Source organism: Notolepis coatsorum (assembly GCF_963971535.1).
Source record: "Notolepis coatsorum genome assembly, chromosome: 1".
Lineage (NCBI taxonomy): Eukaryota > Metazoa > Chordata > Actinopteri > Aulopiformes > Paralepididae > Notolepis > Notolepis coatsorum.
In genome coordinates this window covers 144,084,417-144,103,263 of record NC_140165.1, presented here as the reverse complement: position 1 = coordinate 144,103,263, position 18,847 = coordinate 144,084,417, and the positions used below count along the sequence as shown (strand labels likewise).

The 18,847-nt window shown below is 41.0% G+C and overlaps 1 protein-coding gene across 1 annotated transcript in view; it reads left to right on the top strand.

Moving 5' to 3' along the window:
• The window catches only part of ogdha (oxoglutarate dehydrogenase a), an 86,153-nt gene that overhangs the window by 59,749 nt on the left and 7,557 nt on the right, over positions 1-18,847 (top strand). Inside the window, exons 7-19 of the mRNA XM_084331043.1 lie at positions 345-491; positions 581-671; positions 1,294-1,473; positions 2,092-2,220; positions 4,272-4,451; positions 5,053-5,205; positions 5,862-5,964; positions 9,617-9,745; positions 10,043-10,193; positions 10,436-10,563; positions 10,717-10,895; positions 11,952-12,023; positions 12,205-12,330. Of these exons, the coding sequence (XP_084187169.1) occupies positions 345-491; positions 581-671; positions 1,294-1,473; positions 2,092-2,220; positions 4,272-4,451; positions 5,053-5,205; positions 5,862-5,964; positions 9,617-9,745; positions 10,043-10,193; positions 10,436-10,563; positions 10,717-10,895; positions 11,952-12,023; positions 12,205-12,330 (1,768 nt within the window). The remainder of the gene's footprint in view (positions 1-344; positions 492-580; positions 672-1,293; positions 1,474-2,091; positions 2,221-4,271; positions 4,452-5,052; positions 5,206-5,861; positions 5,965-9,616; positions 9,746-10,042; positions 10,194-10,435; positions 10,564-10,716; positions 10,896-11,951; positions 12,024-12,204; positions 12,331-18,847) is intronic.

Sequence of the window (18,847 nt, the reverse complement as noted above, 5' to 3'; positions counted from 1 at the left end):
TATCATACAACATAGCCTAGATTAAATACGGCTGTATCATACAATATAGTCTAGATTAAATACGGCTGTATCATACAATATAGTCTAGATTAAATACGGCTGTATCATACAACATAGCCTAGATTAAATACGGCTGTATCATACAACATAGTCTAGATTAAATATGCCTGTATCATACAATATAGTCTAGATTAAATATGCCTGTATCATACAACATAGCCTAGTTTAAATATGGCTGTATCATACAACGGAATCCAGACGAAACATTACTATTTTATTAAAAAGAAAAGAAAAAACATGATGTATGTGTTTTCAACCATGTTCCATACCATGTTCTGTTGCAGGTTTGAGGAGTTCTTGCAGAGGAAGTGGTCAGCTGAGAAACGTTTTGGTCTAGAGGGATGTGAGTCTCTGATCCCAGCCTTAAAAACAATCATCGATAAATCCTCTCAGAACGGAGTGGATAATGTCATCATGGGCATGCCTCACAGGTAAACATACATACCCACCCCCACACACACTGGCACTATGAGTTTTACAGGTAGAGCACATAAGCCCTTTCCTCTCCTCCTCTCTCTAGGGGTCGTCTCAATGTGTTGGCCAATGTGATCCGTAAAGAGTTGGAGCAGATCTTCTGTCAGTTTGACTCTAAGCTTGAGGCTGCTGATGAGGTGATTATAAAGCCCAGATTAGATTTTTCATCTGGGCCGCAAAAACGCAAAGTGGACTACACTGCCTTCTCTCGTGGAACAATTTTCATCTTGGGGCGTTCGAGGTACTCTGCCCAAAACGGGAGCCACCTTGGGTGGAGAAATGCAAGGCGCTCAGCAGTGCAAAAGCAGCGAGCAAAAAGCTTTACTCGTATTGACAACAATTACGGAAAGACTGTTTAAAAGGGCCTTGTCTGATCTGGGCCTAATACTTTTGCTGCTGCTGTTGCTACTCCTTGTACTATTAATTGGTCTCCGAGTAGCTCTGTAGTTGATAAATGGGAGATACATTTTGTGGAAATAAAAAAATGAAATAATGCTCAAGGTTTTATATGGAGGCTTCTATGGTTGTGTTATTTATTGTACCTTTATCTCTTTTATCCTCACAGTCTACTTGATCATCTTTACCAATTCATACTGTATTTATCAGCTCCAAATTGTTAAAGACTGGTTAAAGGCTTTCTGTTTTCTGGCTTAGTTGTGCATGTTGTCAAATCTTTATTGAACTGTTCTAGACCATAGAGATAACGTACATTCTTTCAATTTGAATGGACCAGTCTTATCCCCGTTTACCCCCTCCCAGGGTTCTGGAGATGTGAAGTACCATCTGGGCATGTACCATCGCCGTATCAACCGTGTGACGGACAGGAACATCACCCTATCACTGGTGGCCAACCCCTCCCACTTGGAAGCTGTCAACCCAGTGGTGCAGGGGAAGTGCAAGGCTGACCAGTTCTACGGTGGAGACACAGAGGGGAAAAGGGTGAGGGAGAGGGAGCGCAAGTGTGTTTGTTGTGTGTGCACGCGCCTTGGGCATTGTTATGGTGCTCTGACCAGAGTCACTGCATTTTCAAGATTTTCAAGGTTCAAGAGGTCACATACATACACAAGACGTATAGTGAAATGAAGGTGGCCATGCCTGCCTTCAATTGTGCAAAAATACAATGTAATAATAGAATAGATAATAAAATAGACATGATAAAAAGTTAAGATACAATACAATGCTAAGCTTACTAATTAAAAATTTAATGGGTCATATGTACACTACTATACAATATCATATACAGTTATACAGTGTATACTAAACTATCCTAGCTATACTAACTATACTATACAGAACATACAGTTATGTTTTTTTACCTTTTTAAAGTGACCTGTTGTGTGTGTGCAGGGATCAGTGTTCTGAATGTGTTTCCAAGGTGACTAGACCCACTCTTCTTTAGACTTCAGAGGGTTATCAAAGGTGGCATGGGCAGGGCCAAAACACCTGTATTAACATTCTGAAAGTCGTGTTGTTGTTGATGATCCAGCAGTAGTGTATTTGGTCTTTAAAGGATTCAAGTAACACATGTACAATGAGTGCGTTTGTGTGTCTCTCTAGGTGATGTCCCTTCTCATCCATGGAGATGCAGCGTTTGCTGGTCAGGGAGTCGTCTACGAGACCTTCCATCTGTCTGACCTGCCCTCTTACACTACCCATGGCACTGTACATGTTGTGGTCAACAACCAGGTAAAATACACATTTATAGGGATACACCAATACATACATTACTTAGTACTGAGTACACAACTTTAAATATCTGCTAAGAGTACTGATCTGATACAGAATCACTTTTGTGTATTTGGTTGGTTGGTTTGGCTGGTTGGTTGGTGCGTTTGGTTGGTTGACTGGTTGGTTTGTTTGTTTCGTTGGTTGACTGGTTTGTTTGTGTGATTGGTTGGTTGGCTGGTTGGTTGGTGTGTTTGGTTGGTTGTTTGTTGTGTTTGGTTGATTGTTTGTTGTGTTTGAATTGGTTGGTGTGGTTGGTTGGTGCGGTTGGTTTGCTGGTTAGTGTGTTTGGCTGGTTGGTTGGTTAGTGTGTTTGGTTGGTTGGCTGGTTTGTTGGTGTGGTTGGTTGGCTGGTTAGTGTGTTTGGCTGGTTGGCTGGTTGGTTGGTTGGTTGGTTATTGTGTTTGGTTGGTTAGTGTGGTTGGTTGGTGTGGTTGGTTGGCTGGTTAGTGTGGTTGGTTGGTTGGCTGGTTTGTTGGTTGGCTGGTTAGTGTGTTTGGCTGGTTGGTTGGTTGGTTGGTTAGTGTGTTTGGTTGGTTGGTTGGTGCGGTTGGTTGGCTGGTTTGTTGGTGTGGTTGGTTGGCTGGTTAGTGTGTTTGGCTGGTTGGTTGGTTAGTGTGTTTGGTTGGTTGGTTGGTGCGGTTGGTTGGCTGGTTTGTTGGTGTGGTTGGTTGGCTGGTTAGTGTGTTTGGCTGGTTGGTTGGTGCGGTTGGTTGGCTGGTTTGTTGGTGTGGTTGGTTGGCTGGTTAGTGTGTTTGGCTGGTTGGTTGGTTGGTTAGTGTGTTTGGCTGGTTAGTGTGGTTGGTTGGTTGGTTGGTGTGGTGTGGTTGGTTGGCTGGTTTGTTGGTTGGCTGGTTAGTGTGTTTGGTTGGTTGGTTGGTGTGTTCCACAGTCGTATAGTTGGCCAAGCTGAAGTCATCATCCAAACACTCAGCAACTGCTGCCTTTCAAGCACCTATGAAGTGCTAGTGCACCTCACCTAGTTATCACCTCTGATAACTACATAGTTCATTGGTACTTCATTTTAACTCTCATTCTACTGGAGTTCTGTATTAGGAATGGCAAATGAGTCATTGAACTTATTATTGTTGAAACTGTTCTGTTCTGTTCTAATCTGTTTTATACTCTATTTCAAAAGAAGGAAAACTGCAGTTTGATCGCTTCAACAACGCTTAATATGCTCTGGAGGTGTAGCTCCTCTTCCAAACGGGTCGGCATATAAAAGGGATATTCCACCGCAAAGCGGCATTAAACTAATTTATCAGATTGTGGCACAATTAATTTCTTCTCTGTTGTGGCTTGACCAAAGTGATCTCTGATCAGAAACATTGGAGGCGGAAGGTGCTAATTTGGTAGAGCTAAACATCATGATGCATAGCTCTACCCTCACTCAATTTTAAAGAACCGGTGGGTAATTTGAATTTCCTGATACCTTGATCGTCTCTCTATATCACCTTCCCACTCTCTTGAAATGTAACTGAGAGGAAAAAGGGCCAGTGTCAGACAATGCCCAGCCAAAGGTTGCCACTCCTACTAAACACACACAAAGAGGGGAAGGCGAGTGTTTACCTGTTTTTTCTGTTACATTTAGTAGGAGTGGCAACCTTTGGCTGGTATTGTCTAACACTGGCCCTTTTCCCTCTCAGTGTAGTCCTTTGTAAAGTAATAAGCTGGAGCATGTGCAGTAGTTTAGGGATATTTCTCTGGCCTGATATGTGCAGAGCCATGTCATTTTATGCTAGTAAAGAAACCTTTCTACAAATACGAGAGACCCAGAGTGGAATTCCCCCATTAAAATGTATTGATGGGATCAAGTTGCCATCCTACATGTTTTTTTCTCCTTTGAAACTGAGTGATTTGAGGGATCTATATGATTCCAGCACCTCATTGCAACCCCCCCCTCTTTCTCTTTTTTTTCCCTTTCTCTCTCTCTCTCTCTCTCTCTCTCTCTCTCTCTCTCTCTTTCTCTCTCTCTCTCTCTCTCTTCCCCCCCCCCCTCTCTCTCTCCGTAGATTGGTTTCACCACAGATCCTCGTATGGCACGTTCCTCTCCCTATCCCACTGACGTCGCCCGGGTGGTGAACGCTCCCATCTTCCACGTCAACGCAGACGACCCCGAGGCTGTGATGTACGTCTGTAACATCGCTGCGGAGTGGAGGGCCACCTTCCATAAGGATGTTGTCGTTGATCTGGTGAGTTTAGTCAGGAGGGCCACCTTCCATAAGGATGTTGACTCTGTGAAGCGCTCTGAGTCAGAGAAGAGCGCTATAGAAATCCAATCCATTATTATAATATTTTATTATTATTATATTGGAAATTCCTTTTTACTGGACTTTTTAATCATGTCATTAAGCACACTAAGTATGCATTTGCAACAAATGATTATAGTAGTCTTTTTTTTGTGATCTCATAATATATGTCAATCTGTTTTTATAGTTTTTGTACTTGTCCTCCTTATCCTTTGTTAGATGTTTGATAAATTCCCTGTAGAGCCTATTTTTCTTAGTGCAAGCTTTTTCCAGACCCTTGGTTAGCCATGGTTTCACCCTCTTTTTAGGATTTTGTCTATAAAACAATGCAAACGACTGGAAAAGGCCATTTATAAGATCGTTCCCCTTTAAACCAAAAAGAGCAATCTTGTAATCTACGCCTCGTTTCATTAGATGAGTTCAGATTTTTGCTAAAAGAGCCTCCCGTCCTGCAGGTGTCTCTAATTGGCTAATACGGATGCTTACAAGTTGACCAAATGATCTGTCTCTGTCTCTGTCTCTCTCTCTCTCTCTCTCTCTCTAGGTGTGTTACAGGCGTATGGGTCACAATGAGATGGATGAGCCCATGTTCACCCAGCCTCTGATGTACAAGCAGATTAAGAAGCAGAAGCCAGTGCTGCAGAAATATGCAGAGAAACTGATCGCAGAGGGAGTCGTCACTAGACAGGAGTATGAGGTATGGAGATACACACATACACTAAATACACAGAGGGAGCCGTCACCAGACAGGAGTATGAGGTACGGAGATACACACCGAGGGAGCCGTCATCAGACAGGAGTATGAGGTATCAAGATACACACATACACTAAATACACATGCACACAGAGGGAGCCGTCACCAGACAGGAGTATGAGGTACGGAGATACACACAGAGGGAGCCGTTATCAGACAGGAATATGAGGTATCAAGATACACACATACACTAAATACACAGAGGGAGCCGTCACCAGACAGGAGTATGAGGTACGGAGATACACACAGAGGGAGCCGTTATCAGACAGGAATATGAGGTATCAAGATACACACATACACTAAATACACATGCACACAGAGAGCCTTCACCAGACAGGAGTATGAGGTATCAAGATACACACATACACTAAATACACAGAGGGAGCCGTCACCAGAGAGGAATATGAGGTATGGAGATACACACATCCAGATAGGAATATGAGGTATGGAGATACACACAGGGGGAGCCATCACCAGACAGGAGTATGAGGTATGGAGATACACACACATAGACAGGCTCAGAGATGTGAACTGCAGAAAGAGCGTTCTCCCTAGTCCCTCATACATCTTTCTCTCCTCTTTCATCTCTCCCTCTTCAGGAGGAGATTGCCAAGTATGATAAGATCTGTGAGGAGGCTCATGCTCGTTCTAAAGATGAGAAGATCCTCCACATCAAGCATTGGCTGGACTCTCCCTGGCCTGGTTAGTGTGTGTTTTTTTCCCCCTCACCCTGCAAGACCAGCACAAGTCTATAAGCTGCATAGGTTGTTTATTTGTCTCTCTTGTGTAGAAAATATGGCTGTCAATCGAAAGAAAACATTAATCACATGATAGGCTCATGTTAATCACAATTAACACATCCAGCGCCAAAAACGCTGTACAGCGTTATTGCCCGCCATGCGTTGAACGCCAACAACGCTGTACAGCGTTTTTGAGATCAATATTTCTTTTTTTAGCCATGGCATTCATAATTCATCCACCCAACCTCCGGTGCTGCAGCGGGACCCGAAATGGGACTGCAATGCCTCAATACCGCCGCCTGGTGGATGGTCGGGCGAGTTACACTCTCAAAAACCGGATGTTGTCATCGGTGCGTAGAGGAAATTCCTCCGGCAGTCACATCTCGTTACGGGACTCCTGACAAACACTATAGTGCATATGGATCGCTGCCATAACGCAATAATCAATATGATTTCGGCATTTATTGTGCCATACAAACCGGAAATGGATGTAGGAGATCGGCGTCAAATAATTGGGATCTTTCTCATCGGCGCACGGTAAGAGGTCACTAACGTTATTTTCAACCCGATTGTTTATTCATTTCACTGCAAACCATCTGCTCAACATATCAACCCATAGTAAATAAAGCCGTTACTGACGATCAAGGAATTATAAACGACCCCCCCCCCCCCCCCTTTCCTCCAAGCATGATGAAGCATAATGTATACCGATCATATACATTTGAATTTTTTAATATAACATGTATGTGAAAGAAACGCCAATCGATAATCTGTATGCTTCAGGGCCTATAACTACTGTTTTTGGAATTACAGCAGAAAAGATTAAAAACATACTTATATTCTCGACGCTAGTAACACAACAATGTATGAATGAAAAAATATAACGTTCCCACATCCTGAACGATGGATAATCGATGTTGAATGGGCCATAGTAATGTCAATATAGCAATACAATTTAAAAAGTTATAGCCCTGCAAAGAAGGTAAACATCTCCATAGGGTTATAGTGCTGGCAGACTGGCTATATTGATGGATATAACCTATGGCGGGGAATGTGTTAACACAAATAAAAGAAATGCGTAGCAAAATGCCTCTGTTGGGGTTGTGGTCATAAAGAAATGCATGGGAAATGGTTAGGGAAAGTAATCATAAGTACTTCAGTCACAGGAGTCAACATTCAATAATGTTGAATGGTGATCCATTTTGAGAATAAATGTGTTCTCTGATGTAACAATATCTTTGGCAGACGACTCCTTCTGACAATCTCTGTTAATGTAAACATTACATTTACATTTAGTCATTTAGCTGACGCTTTTATCCAAAGCGACTTACAAGTTCTGTACGACAAGACAGCAAGAAGGGTATAACTCTATCAGCTGAGTAACAATGTTCATCAAAGTGTTGCATGTTACAGTGTAGGTTAGTTTATTAGGACAAGTGCATGACAGTAAGGTTAGTCGGGGTTAGATTTTTTTTTTTCTTTTTTTTTTTTTTTTTTTATCATTTCAGATAATGGTTGAAGAAGTGAGTCTTTAGTCGACGGCGAAAGATTGGACGGGATTCGGCTGTCCTAACTGGGATGGGTAGTTCATTCCACCATTGTGGGGCAAGGACTGAGAATAGGCGACTTCTCTTTGATGACCCTCCCGGAGCTTGGATAGGAGTAGGTCTGAGGCGGCCAGAAGACGCAGAGCGTAGGGGTCTTGAGGGTGTGTAGTTAGAGACCATTGACCGGAGGTAGGCGGGAGCGGTTCCCTTTGCCGCACGGTATGCTAGGTCGAGGGCCTTGAAGCGGATACGTGCAGCAATGGGGAGCCAGTGCAGGTCCCTAAGAAGTGGGGTGACATGGGCTGACTTCGGTAGGTTTGAGATCAGGCGGGCCGCTGCATTTTGAATGAGTTGAAGAGGCTTGGTGGCAGTGGCCGGGAGGCCAGCGAGCAGTGCGTTGCAGTAGTCGAGGCGGGAGATGACTGTTGATTGGACGAGGAGTTACTGCTACCTAAGATTAGGATAATTAGAAAGCATAGTGTAGCTCAACCTGTGTACTTCATACTTGTTGCTTCGCTGGGAAAGACTGTTTATACAATTATACAACTTGGTTTAATACAAAAGTCCACTGAAATAAGACATTCAGGGAATTTCGGGTCACTCATTATCCTCCCGGTTTGCATGTCTAGAGTTATCAGGAACGTAAACTGACTGGATCCGTGACTGGATGTTGAAGCTATGGGAGGCGGTTGGGGTCAAAAGTGGTAATTCAATTAATTGCGTTAATGTTTTCAAATTCATCTGAAAAATTAACATGTTGATATTGACAGCCCTAGAAGAAAGTCAAATATCTGGGAGAGCCATCCTCAACTAAAGAAATTCTTAGTAAACTATTAGTCTTAGGATTTTATCAGCTAGTGAAATTTTTCCTGTCATACATAAGAACCCCTTCAAATATAATACTTATCTAGTGGCAAAGCATATTTGTGAATATTAGTAATAATTAGTTACCATGATGTCGGAGACATTTATTGCCTTCTGGGTCGTTTTTTTCCAACCAATTACGATCATCTAGGGAAGTGTAAAACTATTTTGAAAAGATTTTCTTTACCAATAAATGAATATCGCTAAAATTATAAGGAATCTTTCTTCATTATGATATTGTGGTATTGTGGAAGAGCCAATGGAGAATAACTCTGCTCGTCAACTGGGTTCCAAAGACGGAGACTTTGGAAGACAATGACGACCCGTCTTCATTTGAAAAATCTGGGGTTGCATGGTAGTGAGGACAGGCGGAGATGGAGATTTCAAAACAAACAACCGCATGTGCAGCACACAAAATCTTGTTGTATGTTTGACATGACAATGAAGCTGAGTAAACAGTACACTATGCCCACAACGATGGGACTTATCATTGACCAAACTCTTTTCACCACACAGTACAAACGCCCACTAGCTGTGGGGCTTACAGTGATGTGCTCATCATCAAACACTACTCAGAGAATGGCAATTAAAAGCATGCACACCATTTTGTTAATTTGTCCGAAACAACCCACAAAACAGCCATCGGCCTCTTTCTGCTTCATAACATTATTCCCAGGGTCTTTCTTGGGCGGTATTGTATGTTCTTTGATAATCCATGACCAACCAGTCCTGGTCCGACTCATTTGAAAAGCTCACCAAATGACACCAGTTTTCCACTGTGTTGCCTACTTCATGCAGTTTGCAGTAGGCTACTTTACATTACCTCAATTAATCTTCCCCATTGACGGTTTAATACACAGTCACATGCTGTTAAAATGACTATACACTGAGGCATGTGCATGCCCAATAGTGAAAGGTCTAGAGATAGGAGTTTTTAGGAGAGCTAGTATAGACGGGAATCTTTTATAGGGCACTGATAAAAATGCTTGTGTAGACTGAAATCGTTTACTCCGCTCTAAATCAAAGACGTATTAGTCTAAACGTAACCTTAGTTAAGTGTGGTCAGGTAAACCTTTTCCAGAATTGAAAGTAACAACTGTGTACGGTGTACCACAATATTGCAATATCATAACTTAATCACAAGATGATCCAGTTGAAGAATGAATTATTACGTGTATGAATAAGTTTGTGCGTGGTGTCTAGGTTTTTTCACCTTGGACGGCCAGCCTAAGTCGATGACCTGCCCCCCAACTGGTTTGACTGAGGAAAACCTCAACCACATCGGATCTGTTGCCTCTTCTGTCCCTGTGGAAGACTTCACCATTCATGGAGGTTGAGTGCACACATCACGTATCACTGTGTTATCAGATGTGTTCACTACACTAATAGACTCACTTTACTTGCCTTTACAGCTGCAACACAGTAACTTAAACATTAATGTACATCGTATTGAGTGCCATGTATAGCTTATGTCTCGCACTGTCCTGTGAGGTTCTATTGTCCATGTACCACAGTTGTGTCACTGCACAGATGTCGCCGATACAGATTCCTGTGCATTCTTTCTACTTGATGGATAAAGAGTTTCTGTGGCATCCTGAGCGTCTCTTGTTCTTAACGTCTGGTCTGCAGGTCTGAGTCGTATCCTGAAGAGCAGAGCAGAGATGGTGAAGAACAGGACCATAGACTGGGCTCTGGGAGAATACATGGCCTTTGGTTCACTGCTGAAAGAAGGCATCCACATCAGATTGTCTGGACAAGACGTAGAGAGGGGGACATTCAGGTGTGTGGAGGGAGAGGCTTGTCGGTCACAATCTTGGTCCTTATTTTTACTACCCACACAGACTGCCAAAACATTCACCACAATTAGCTGTCAATCTTCAATTTGAAAGAAGGGAACAAATTAAAAAGTCAATAGTGAGACTGAAACTGACCGTCGACCTATCCACCAGGTTTCAGCCAAATCTTTTTTCTAATACTAAAAGATTTATCCTAGCTGTCTCTCTATCCCTCCTCTCTCTCTAGTCATCGTCACCATGTGCTTCATGACCAGAATGTCGACAAGAGAATCTGTATTCCCATGAACCACATGTCGGATAACCAGGCTCCTTACACAGTCTGCAACAGCTCTCTGTCTGAGTATGGAGTACTAGGTATGTACTACTGATAGTACCTGAGCATGGAGTACTAGATGTACTACTGGTATACTGCTATACACCCTCAACCACCTTGTGGGCCATACACGCACAGCAAGGCCCCGTACACAAATGAGTACTGGGTTAGTAATACTACAAATTATTCTGTAGGTTTTGAGCTGGGCTTTGCCATGGCCAGTCCTAACGCCTTGGTTCTGTGGGAGGCCCAATTTGGGGATTTCCATAACACAGCCCAGTGCATCATTGACCAGTTCATCTGTCCGGGCCAGGCCAAGTGGGTCCGCCAGAACGGAATAGTCCTGCTGCTGCCTCATGGCATGGAGGGCATGGTGAGAGACACACACTCAACATGCATAGATAGAAACGCACGCACACATACATACAGTATATGCACACTTTAATATATATATATTAATAATTTAATATATATATTAAACTAAATAAGACTCGTGCACATCTAGTTGGACCCCGACTGGAGGTGCAGGTCAGCGCAAGAGAGATATATAACTAAAAGGAGAACCTTCAAAAAGAAAGAAGACGCACACTCCTCAGGACTGGTTTTTGCTTTTTTTATTGCACAACGCGTTTCGCTTCTGCTTCCTCAGGTGCTATGCACACACACACTAAGGCTGTCCCCGAAGCCTGTTTTTGGGGTTCAAACCTTCGTTTTAAATTTTTTTTTTATAAAGACAAATTCAAGGGGAGCTCCAGTAGCTCACCACGTACCGCAAGTGCTATTTCAGCGCCGTGGACAACCGTGCTCGTCACGGATCTGGGGCTGAGCGCGTTCGAATCCCGGACGGCAGCCGTGCCTTTCCCAGAGTGTCTTCCCCCCCCATCTGAACCCTTTCAGCCTGCTTCTGTCGGTCGAACTTGACCAAGTATGAATGCGATGAAAAAAACGATAAACGCTAAAAAGAACCAGCTGACTGGTCAAAGTTTAAAAAAAAAAGACAAATTCAAAAAGAAATTTTTTTTTTTCATTTATTTTTTTAATAAATATCCTCAATTTGAATAGTGATTAATCTGATTAAATGAATCTTTTTTTATTTTATTAAATCAACTTTCTTTAATGAATATAACTCATCAGTTTTTAATACTATAATATTAGTGTAGCCTAATCTTAAAAAAAAAAAATCTTTAAAATTCGAATGCCAACGTAACGAATGAATGTCCAAACGTCCGAACGTTTAGGCTCAGCCCTAACACACACTCAAACCAAGGGGGGATGAACAGATTTATATTGGAAAACTGATTGTCTAAGATATGGCTGCCTCGCTTCAAAATCATATTGAATCAGTGCTAAATCAAACTATCATATCATTCCATGATTAATTGTATTGTTTTTATAGGGTATCTCAGACCATGTATATCTCTCTCATCAGGGTCCAGAGCATTCCTCGGCCCGTCCAGAGCGCTTCCTCCAGATGTGTAATGATGACCCTGATGTCATGCCTGTAAGACATACATTCACATTATCTTATCTTTACCATATCCATCTAGACCAGCAGTGGTAACGTTATCTTATTCATCTAGACCAGCAATCTTAAAGTTATCTTATCCATCAGTGTGATGTTGATAAACGTATCTTATCCATATAGTGTGGTGATGATAAAGTTCTTTCTTGTATCCATCCAGCCCCTAACCGAGGACTTTGCGGTGCGCCAGCTGTTTGACTGCAACTGGATTGTGGTGAACTGTACTTCCCCTGGGAACTACTTCCATGTCCTCCGACGACAGATCCACGCCCCCTTCAGGAAGCCTGTGAGTAGGACATGCATGCACCAAGTCTGGCACTAGGTGATATCAGAAAAATAAACATCACCATATTCAGAAGGACCTTTCTTTTTAAAAGATTTTATCACAGTATCCGCTAAGGTATGGAAAATTACATGTTAGATAATCCAACTGATGTTCATCATATTGGACTGCATGGTAACTAGGCCTGACCTTCGATTTTTTTTTTGGGAATTTGAAGCTTCAGGGCCGAGATTCGATTTAAATTCGAAGCTTCGAGATTAAAAAAAATATACAAATTATAAATACTTTTTTTTTTATGTTGTGGGACTTGTACACCACTTTGTTCAATTTGTAAAGTTTAAACCTTTTTAAATCTTAGACAAACGAAACACTTTGCTTTCATGAAATATTGTAAGCCGTCATTTGAGGCTTTATAAAAGCAGCACAATGAACATAAATCTGTCAGTGCCGAGTCCGACCTCATCTTAAATAACAAACAGCATTGCTTGTTGTAATTAACAAAGAGAGGCAGAGTTGATTTTGCACACAAAATTATATATATATATTTTTTTATAATAATTTTTATATATATATATATTCAATTTTTTTTTTCATATTCGTATCCCATGCCCATCGAACGAAGCTTCGAAGTATTTAAGACATCCCTAATGGTAACAAAGTGTCATACAGTATCAAGCTGAAACTATAATTTTCAATGGACATACTCGGATGTTTCAGAAATCATTACGTGCATCTGCATTCTGTACGTCTTCATTTTGACAACAGACTTGTGTATATGCAGCAAGCAGGAGAAAAAACAACCAGGTGCTCAAAAGGGAGAACTTGGTTAGCTCAGTTCAATATAGGTTAAGGTGCTCTTGGATCACCGGGAATGCAGAGTTCAGAGAAGAGAGTCGATCCAGGCACTCAAAAAGATGTAAAATCCAGAGGGAAGATGGTTAAAAGGCCTTTATTAAAGGTGGCTAAGTCATTTAAAATCGAATCAACATGTTTCGACCATAGCGGTCTTCATCAGGATTAGACTCTAATCCTGATGAAGACCGCTATGGTGGAAACATGTTGATTAGATTTTAAATGACTTAGCCACCTTTAATAAAGGCCTTTTAACCATCTTCCCTCTGGATTTTACATCTTTTTGAGTGCCTGGATCGACTCTCTTCTCTAGACTTGTGTATATATCTCTTCATTTAGACAACAGACTTGTGTATATATCTCTTCATTTAGACAACAGACTTGTGTATATATCTCCATTTAGACAACAGACTTGTGTATATATGTCTCTCTCCATTTAGACAACAGACTTGTGTATGTCTCTCTTCATTTAGACAACAGACTTGTGTATGTCTCTTCATTTAGACAACAGACATGTGTATATATGTCTTCATTTAGACAACAGACTTGTCTATATATGTCTTCATTTGGACAACAGACTTGTCTATATATGTCTTCATTTAGACAACAGACTTGTGTATATATGTCTCTTTATTTAGACAACAGACTTGTGTATATATTTCTCTTCATTTAGACAACAGACTTGTGTATATATGTCTCTTCATTTAGACAACAGACTTGTGTGTATATGTCTCTTAATTTAGACAACAGACTTGTGTACATATGTCTTCATTTAGACCAGGGCCCCGTTCCCCGTACCTGGCTAACTGAGTTAGCCGGATAATTTTCAGCATAGCTTGACTTAAGCCAGACATTTCCGTTCCCCGACGTCGGATTTTCTAAATCGCCATGGTAACAGATCAGAAAGTTTGAACCTGGTCGAGGGCAGGGTTTAGTTCAGTTAGCTGGATAACCTGCATGGCCACACCCTCGCAAAGAAATGCCAGCTCCCTTCCTGAAATATTTCTCACAGTCTAGATCCCATTATACCATTCTGAATTATGTTTTTGTGCTTCGTTTGAAATGTAAAATAATAGGTCTGCAGTAACGCTGATAATAAATCATATTCAGCCTATGAATTTACGTTGTCCTATTATGCACGTCATATTTATACGGATACGGTGCTCGCGACACACAGTTATTTTAATAACGGACTAAACAGATCATTGCAAATGTGAATCCCACAGGGATATTTTTAATGAATGAAACCTATCGGGCATTTGGCTCTGATTAGTTTCATATTCTTTGCTGTGTATTTGCTTAACGGAGCGCGCGGATTGTGGATATGAATTATGAGGAATCTGAATCTGTGGAGTGTTTAATTGTATCACTGTCACTGTGACAGTGTCACACGTTATTGTGATATTGTAACTGGGATTAAAATATATGAGGAGATGCGCTGTTTGATGGATTTGATGACGTGACGTGACTTGATAAATTGAATGAGCCTTTGACGTTTTGATGAATGAATTTGAGAAAATGCATTTCAAGCACTGTTATCTGATGATGAACATGAGGTGTCACTGGTATAAACTGAAGGTTAATCAATTCAATGCATGTATGGATGAACAGATTAAAACCTGATTAATAGTGTAACTGCAAGCCTCCCTCCAAGCCTCTCTTTGGGAACCATGTATAATATTTATATAGTACATAATACTTAAGCACATACAGTAGGCCTACAGATATCCTCATAATATAATTCGTATCAATTAGATATACTATTTGGGCTTGTTTTTATCCTTATTCTGAAAGAGTTGAACAAATTATTTTCGCTAGCAAGATCTCATTTGATTATTCATTCCATTAAGCCTAGTGCCAGCAGGCACATTTAAGGAAATATAATCTGATTTATTGGGGTAATGAGGGACTTAAAATGAACCTATAGATATGCATTTAACTTGTCGGCGAGGCTATTGAGCCGTACTCTATTGTACCCATTCTGTAATCTGTTAATAAAGTTTTAAATCAATCAATCAATCAATGCCGTTAGAAAATCAGGATTTCTGCGATCGACACCTGCTGTCTTTTCAGCTGAGGCGGCCGCGCGCAATTATCCTGAGTCTCAAGTCTGGTTCAAATGAACGAGACTGAGTCCACCTTCGAGGAACAGGAAAAGCGCGGAATCAAACATCAGGTTAATTGAATCTGGATAATGGGACTTTTGATCGACTTAGTTGAACCAGGTACGGGGAATAGGGCCCAGGGGTTCCCAAAGTGGGGGGGGGGGGTCGCCACATGATTGAAAAAAAGAAAAGATTTTAATTTTTTTATTTAATTTTTTTTTTATATAATGCAGTCAGGCCACTGAACTTAGAATCAGGCCAGGCCAATAGTTAGATAACCTAGGTGGGGAACAACCAGGAGATCACTGCAACCCACACAAGTTGGAGAACTGTCTTTCTCTATCTCTCTTGCTCACACACACACACACACACACACAAAGGGAGCCGCATGTGATTGGTGGAGGCGGGACCCTTACAAAAAACTAAAAATCCATCAAAATCAGTGTTGTTGCTAATCATACATATGCTAGCCTGTTTTTTGACTAATTTGTGATGCCATCACAAACACTGGCATTTAAAGGGTACAAATAAATAAATGCCTACACCAGAATGCAGGAAATGAAGTCTTTGTTACAAAATGTCCTGGTGGGGACCCCCAGACCCCTGCTTAAAAAGTGGCCTGACTGGGGCTATATTTCGCACTATATTTCCTGGCCTGAATGATTTCCCCAGTCCGGCCCTGGTTAAAAGCCTCCAATGCTTATTAGTGTGTGTGCGTTTGAACGTTTGCATGTTTCAACTAGGGCTGGGCAATATGGCCTAAATATGATATCACGATATTTTCTGACCTTTCGGCGATACACGATACACATCACGATGTTTTTCTTTTTTTTCCCAAACAATTCATTATGAGGCTTACCAAGACAGTATTTGAGTTTGCAAGCTAACATTAAAGACAAAATAAAATACCCATGCATTTAGCATTTTTATATTATATATTAGATTTAGATTATTGGATTATTAGATTATATATTGCATATATTTAGCAATGAGATATTATATGATTTAGATATGAAATATGATGAATTGAAAATGGGGGACCCTGATGTAAACAAGACGAAAGTCTTTCTCTGGTCTGCATCCCCTTAACAATTGTATGTATTGAGCTGTACTGTACCCATTCTGCAATATGTTAATAAAGTTTTAAATCAATCAATCAATAAATAGCATTTTAGCATTTTTATGAAACTACTGTATATTTGTATGTCTCTAAATGTTTTGATGAATTGAAAATGGAGGACCCTTATGTAAAAAAGCCGAAAGTCTTTTTCTGGTCTTCATCCTCCAGTCCACTGTTGTTGTATTGAGCTGTACTGTATTGTACCCAATCTGCAATCTGTTAATAAAGTTTTCATTCATTCAATCATTCAGCCGGCAACAGAATAATTTTGATTGACAGTCGAGTCTGCCAATTACGTCACACCGCTTGCACCCGCCCTGCTGTTCTTAGCACCAATCGTCAAGCGTGTATTCGTTTTTTATTTCCAGAATGTCCTCCATTGATTTTGACGAGAGCTCAACAACAACAACAACGTTAGCTGCCCGCGGTCGACGAGTAGATTACCAGCGCTCCGCAGATGACTAAACGAGGCATAATGATTTTACTGCAACGAATGTTATAATAAAAGCCTTTCCATACATCTGTCTGATTGAAAACTTTATTAACACTTTGAGTGCCACGCCGGGTTTTCCTTTTTACCCCCTGAATGCCACCATCGGCGCCAATGTTAACGTTAATATCGCCTAATCTATGTTTTAAATTATGGCTATATGTCTAATCTGCCCATCGCATTATCAAAGACTATTTTCCAGTCAGTGCTGTCGAGGCAGATTGGTTTTTTATCGCGTCATTTCCGTTTCAGAGCATTTAGAAGCGCACCAGTTTTGAGATAAAAAACAGCCCATTCTGGACCATTCTATGAAAATCGTCTTTTACTGGAATATTCCACAACGTTGATATTTGTCTGCCTTTTTATGAATCGTTTTCAAATAAACGCTAGATGATCAATATTATACGTGCACGCAAGCACATTCGGGCCACGCACGGATAATCGCCGCATTGATTTCCTCTAGGACTTTTACAGTGAAACCGAAAGAGCCCATTTCACAAAACAGCTTATAACTTCATCAAAATTAGTCTGATTATCCTAACACTGATAACATAGAGTCCTTACCTGACATCAGATGGTATCCAACTGGTATATTCCAATTCCTGATCACCATTCGAAAAAATCGATAAGTGTATAGATCCAACGCGATACAGTAGAACTCCATGATCAGCGGGGCTCAGAGTCTCCAGAATGAACTGTGGTAACCCCGGCTGGATCAGTGGACTGGAAAATGTGGAGTACCGGATTTTTTCCCCCATCCATTTTCATTGAGTCCATTCCAAAATCCCTTATGTCATCTGAAAGACGATAGGGGGCGCTTTTTTCCACATATAATCTCCGGCGGTGCTCGTGTATACTCGGGTAGGCTCGCGTGATGCAATATGATTTCAGATCGCTAAAAAAAAAATCAGAGAAATCTCGTGAGTGGCTTTCAACCACATAAAAATAAACCCGAGATATCTCGTGTGTGGCAGTTAAAGTGTTAACAGACCGCAGAATGGGCACAACTCAGCACGGGCTGAGATATGAACGAGTAATGCTTGCTATCTATCTAGGTCGTCCTCGGACGTTGCTATGTTCGGGTAAATACGCTGATGTTATTGAACCAGGGGCGGATTTAGGATTGTAGGAGATCCGGGGCTTAGCCCAGATAGGTGCCTGCATTAGCGGGCACGGATTATTTTTACTTCGACACCACAACCTTTAACTTATACCACCACCTTAAAGCGGACAAAAGGCACTAGAGAATACTTAAATTCACACCCTTTAATTAATGAAGCAAACTATAATAATAATAATAATAATAATAATAATAATAATAATAATAATAATAATAATAATAATAATAATAATAATAATAATAATAATAATACACTGTTTGTATAGCACCTTTCATACAAGAATTGCAGCTCAAAGTGCTTCACAGCAGTACAAAAAGACAGGCATAAAATGAGCACAACATTGGCAGATCAAGAGCAATGCATAAAGTGCAGACATAAAGCATAAAATAGATAGCAGTAAAATAGACAAAGTCAAGGTAAGACATAGAACATTAAATCACATCGTTTTTCATATTAGGATCTAAGATCTAGGGTTAACTCGCCGAACGTTGAACGCCAGGACCCCCGAAAACCAGAGTATAGTCTCAAGTTTCAAGTTTCTTTAATAGTTGTCATACAGAAGTACAGAATACTTTTATACAAAATGCTTCTTACTGTTGCGCTCCAGAGACTGTGCAAGACAAGATAAGTATGAAATAAAATAACATAGTAAAATTAGAAGTAAAAAAAAATGAGGTTGTTTGTTCGTTTAGCAGCCTGATGGCCTGGGGATAGAAGCTTCTTCTGAGTCTTTCTGTGCTCGCCTTAAGACTCCGGTATCGCTTGCCTGACCGCAGCAGTTCAAAGAGGCAGTTGTTCGGGTGGCTCGAGTCCTTAATAATTCTCTTAGCCT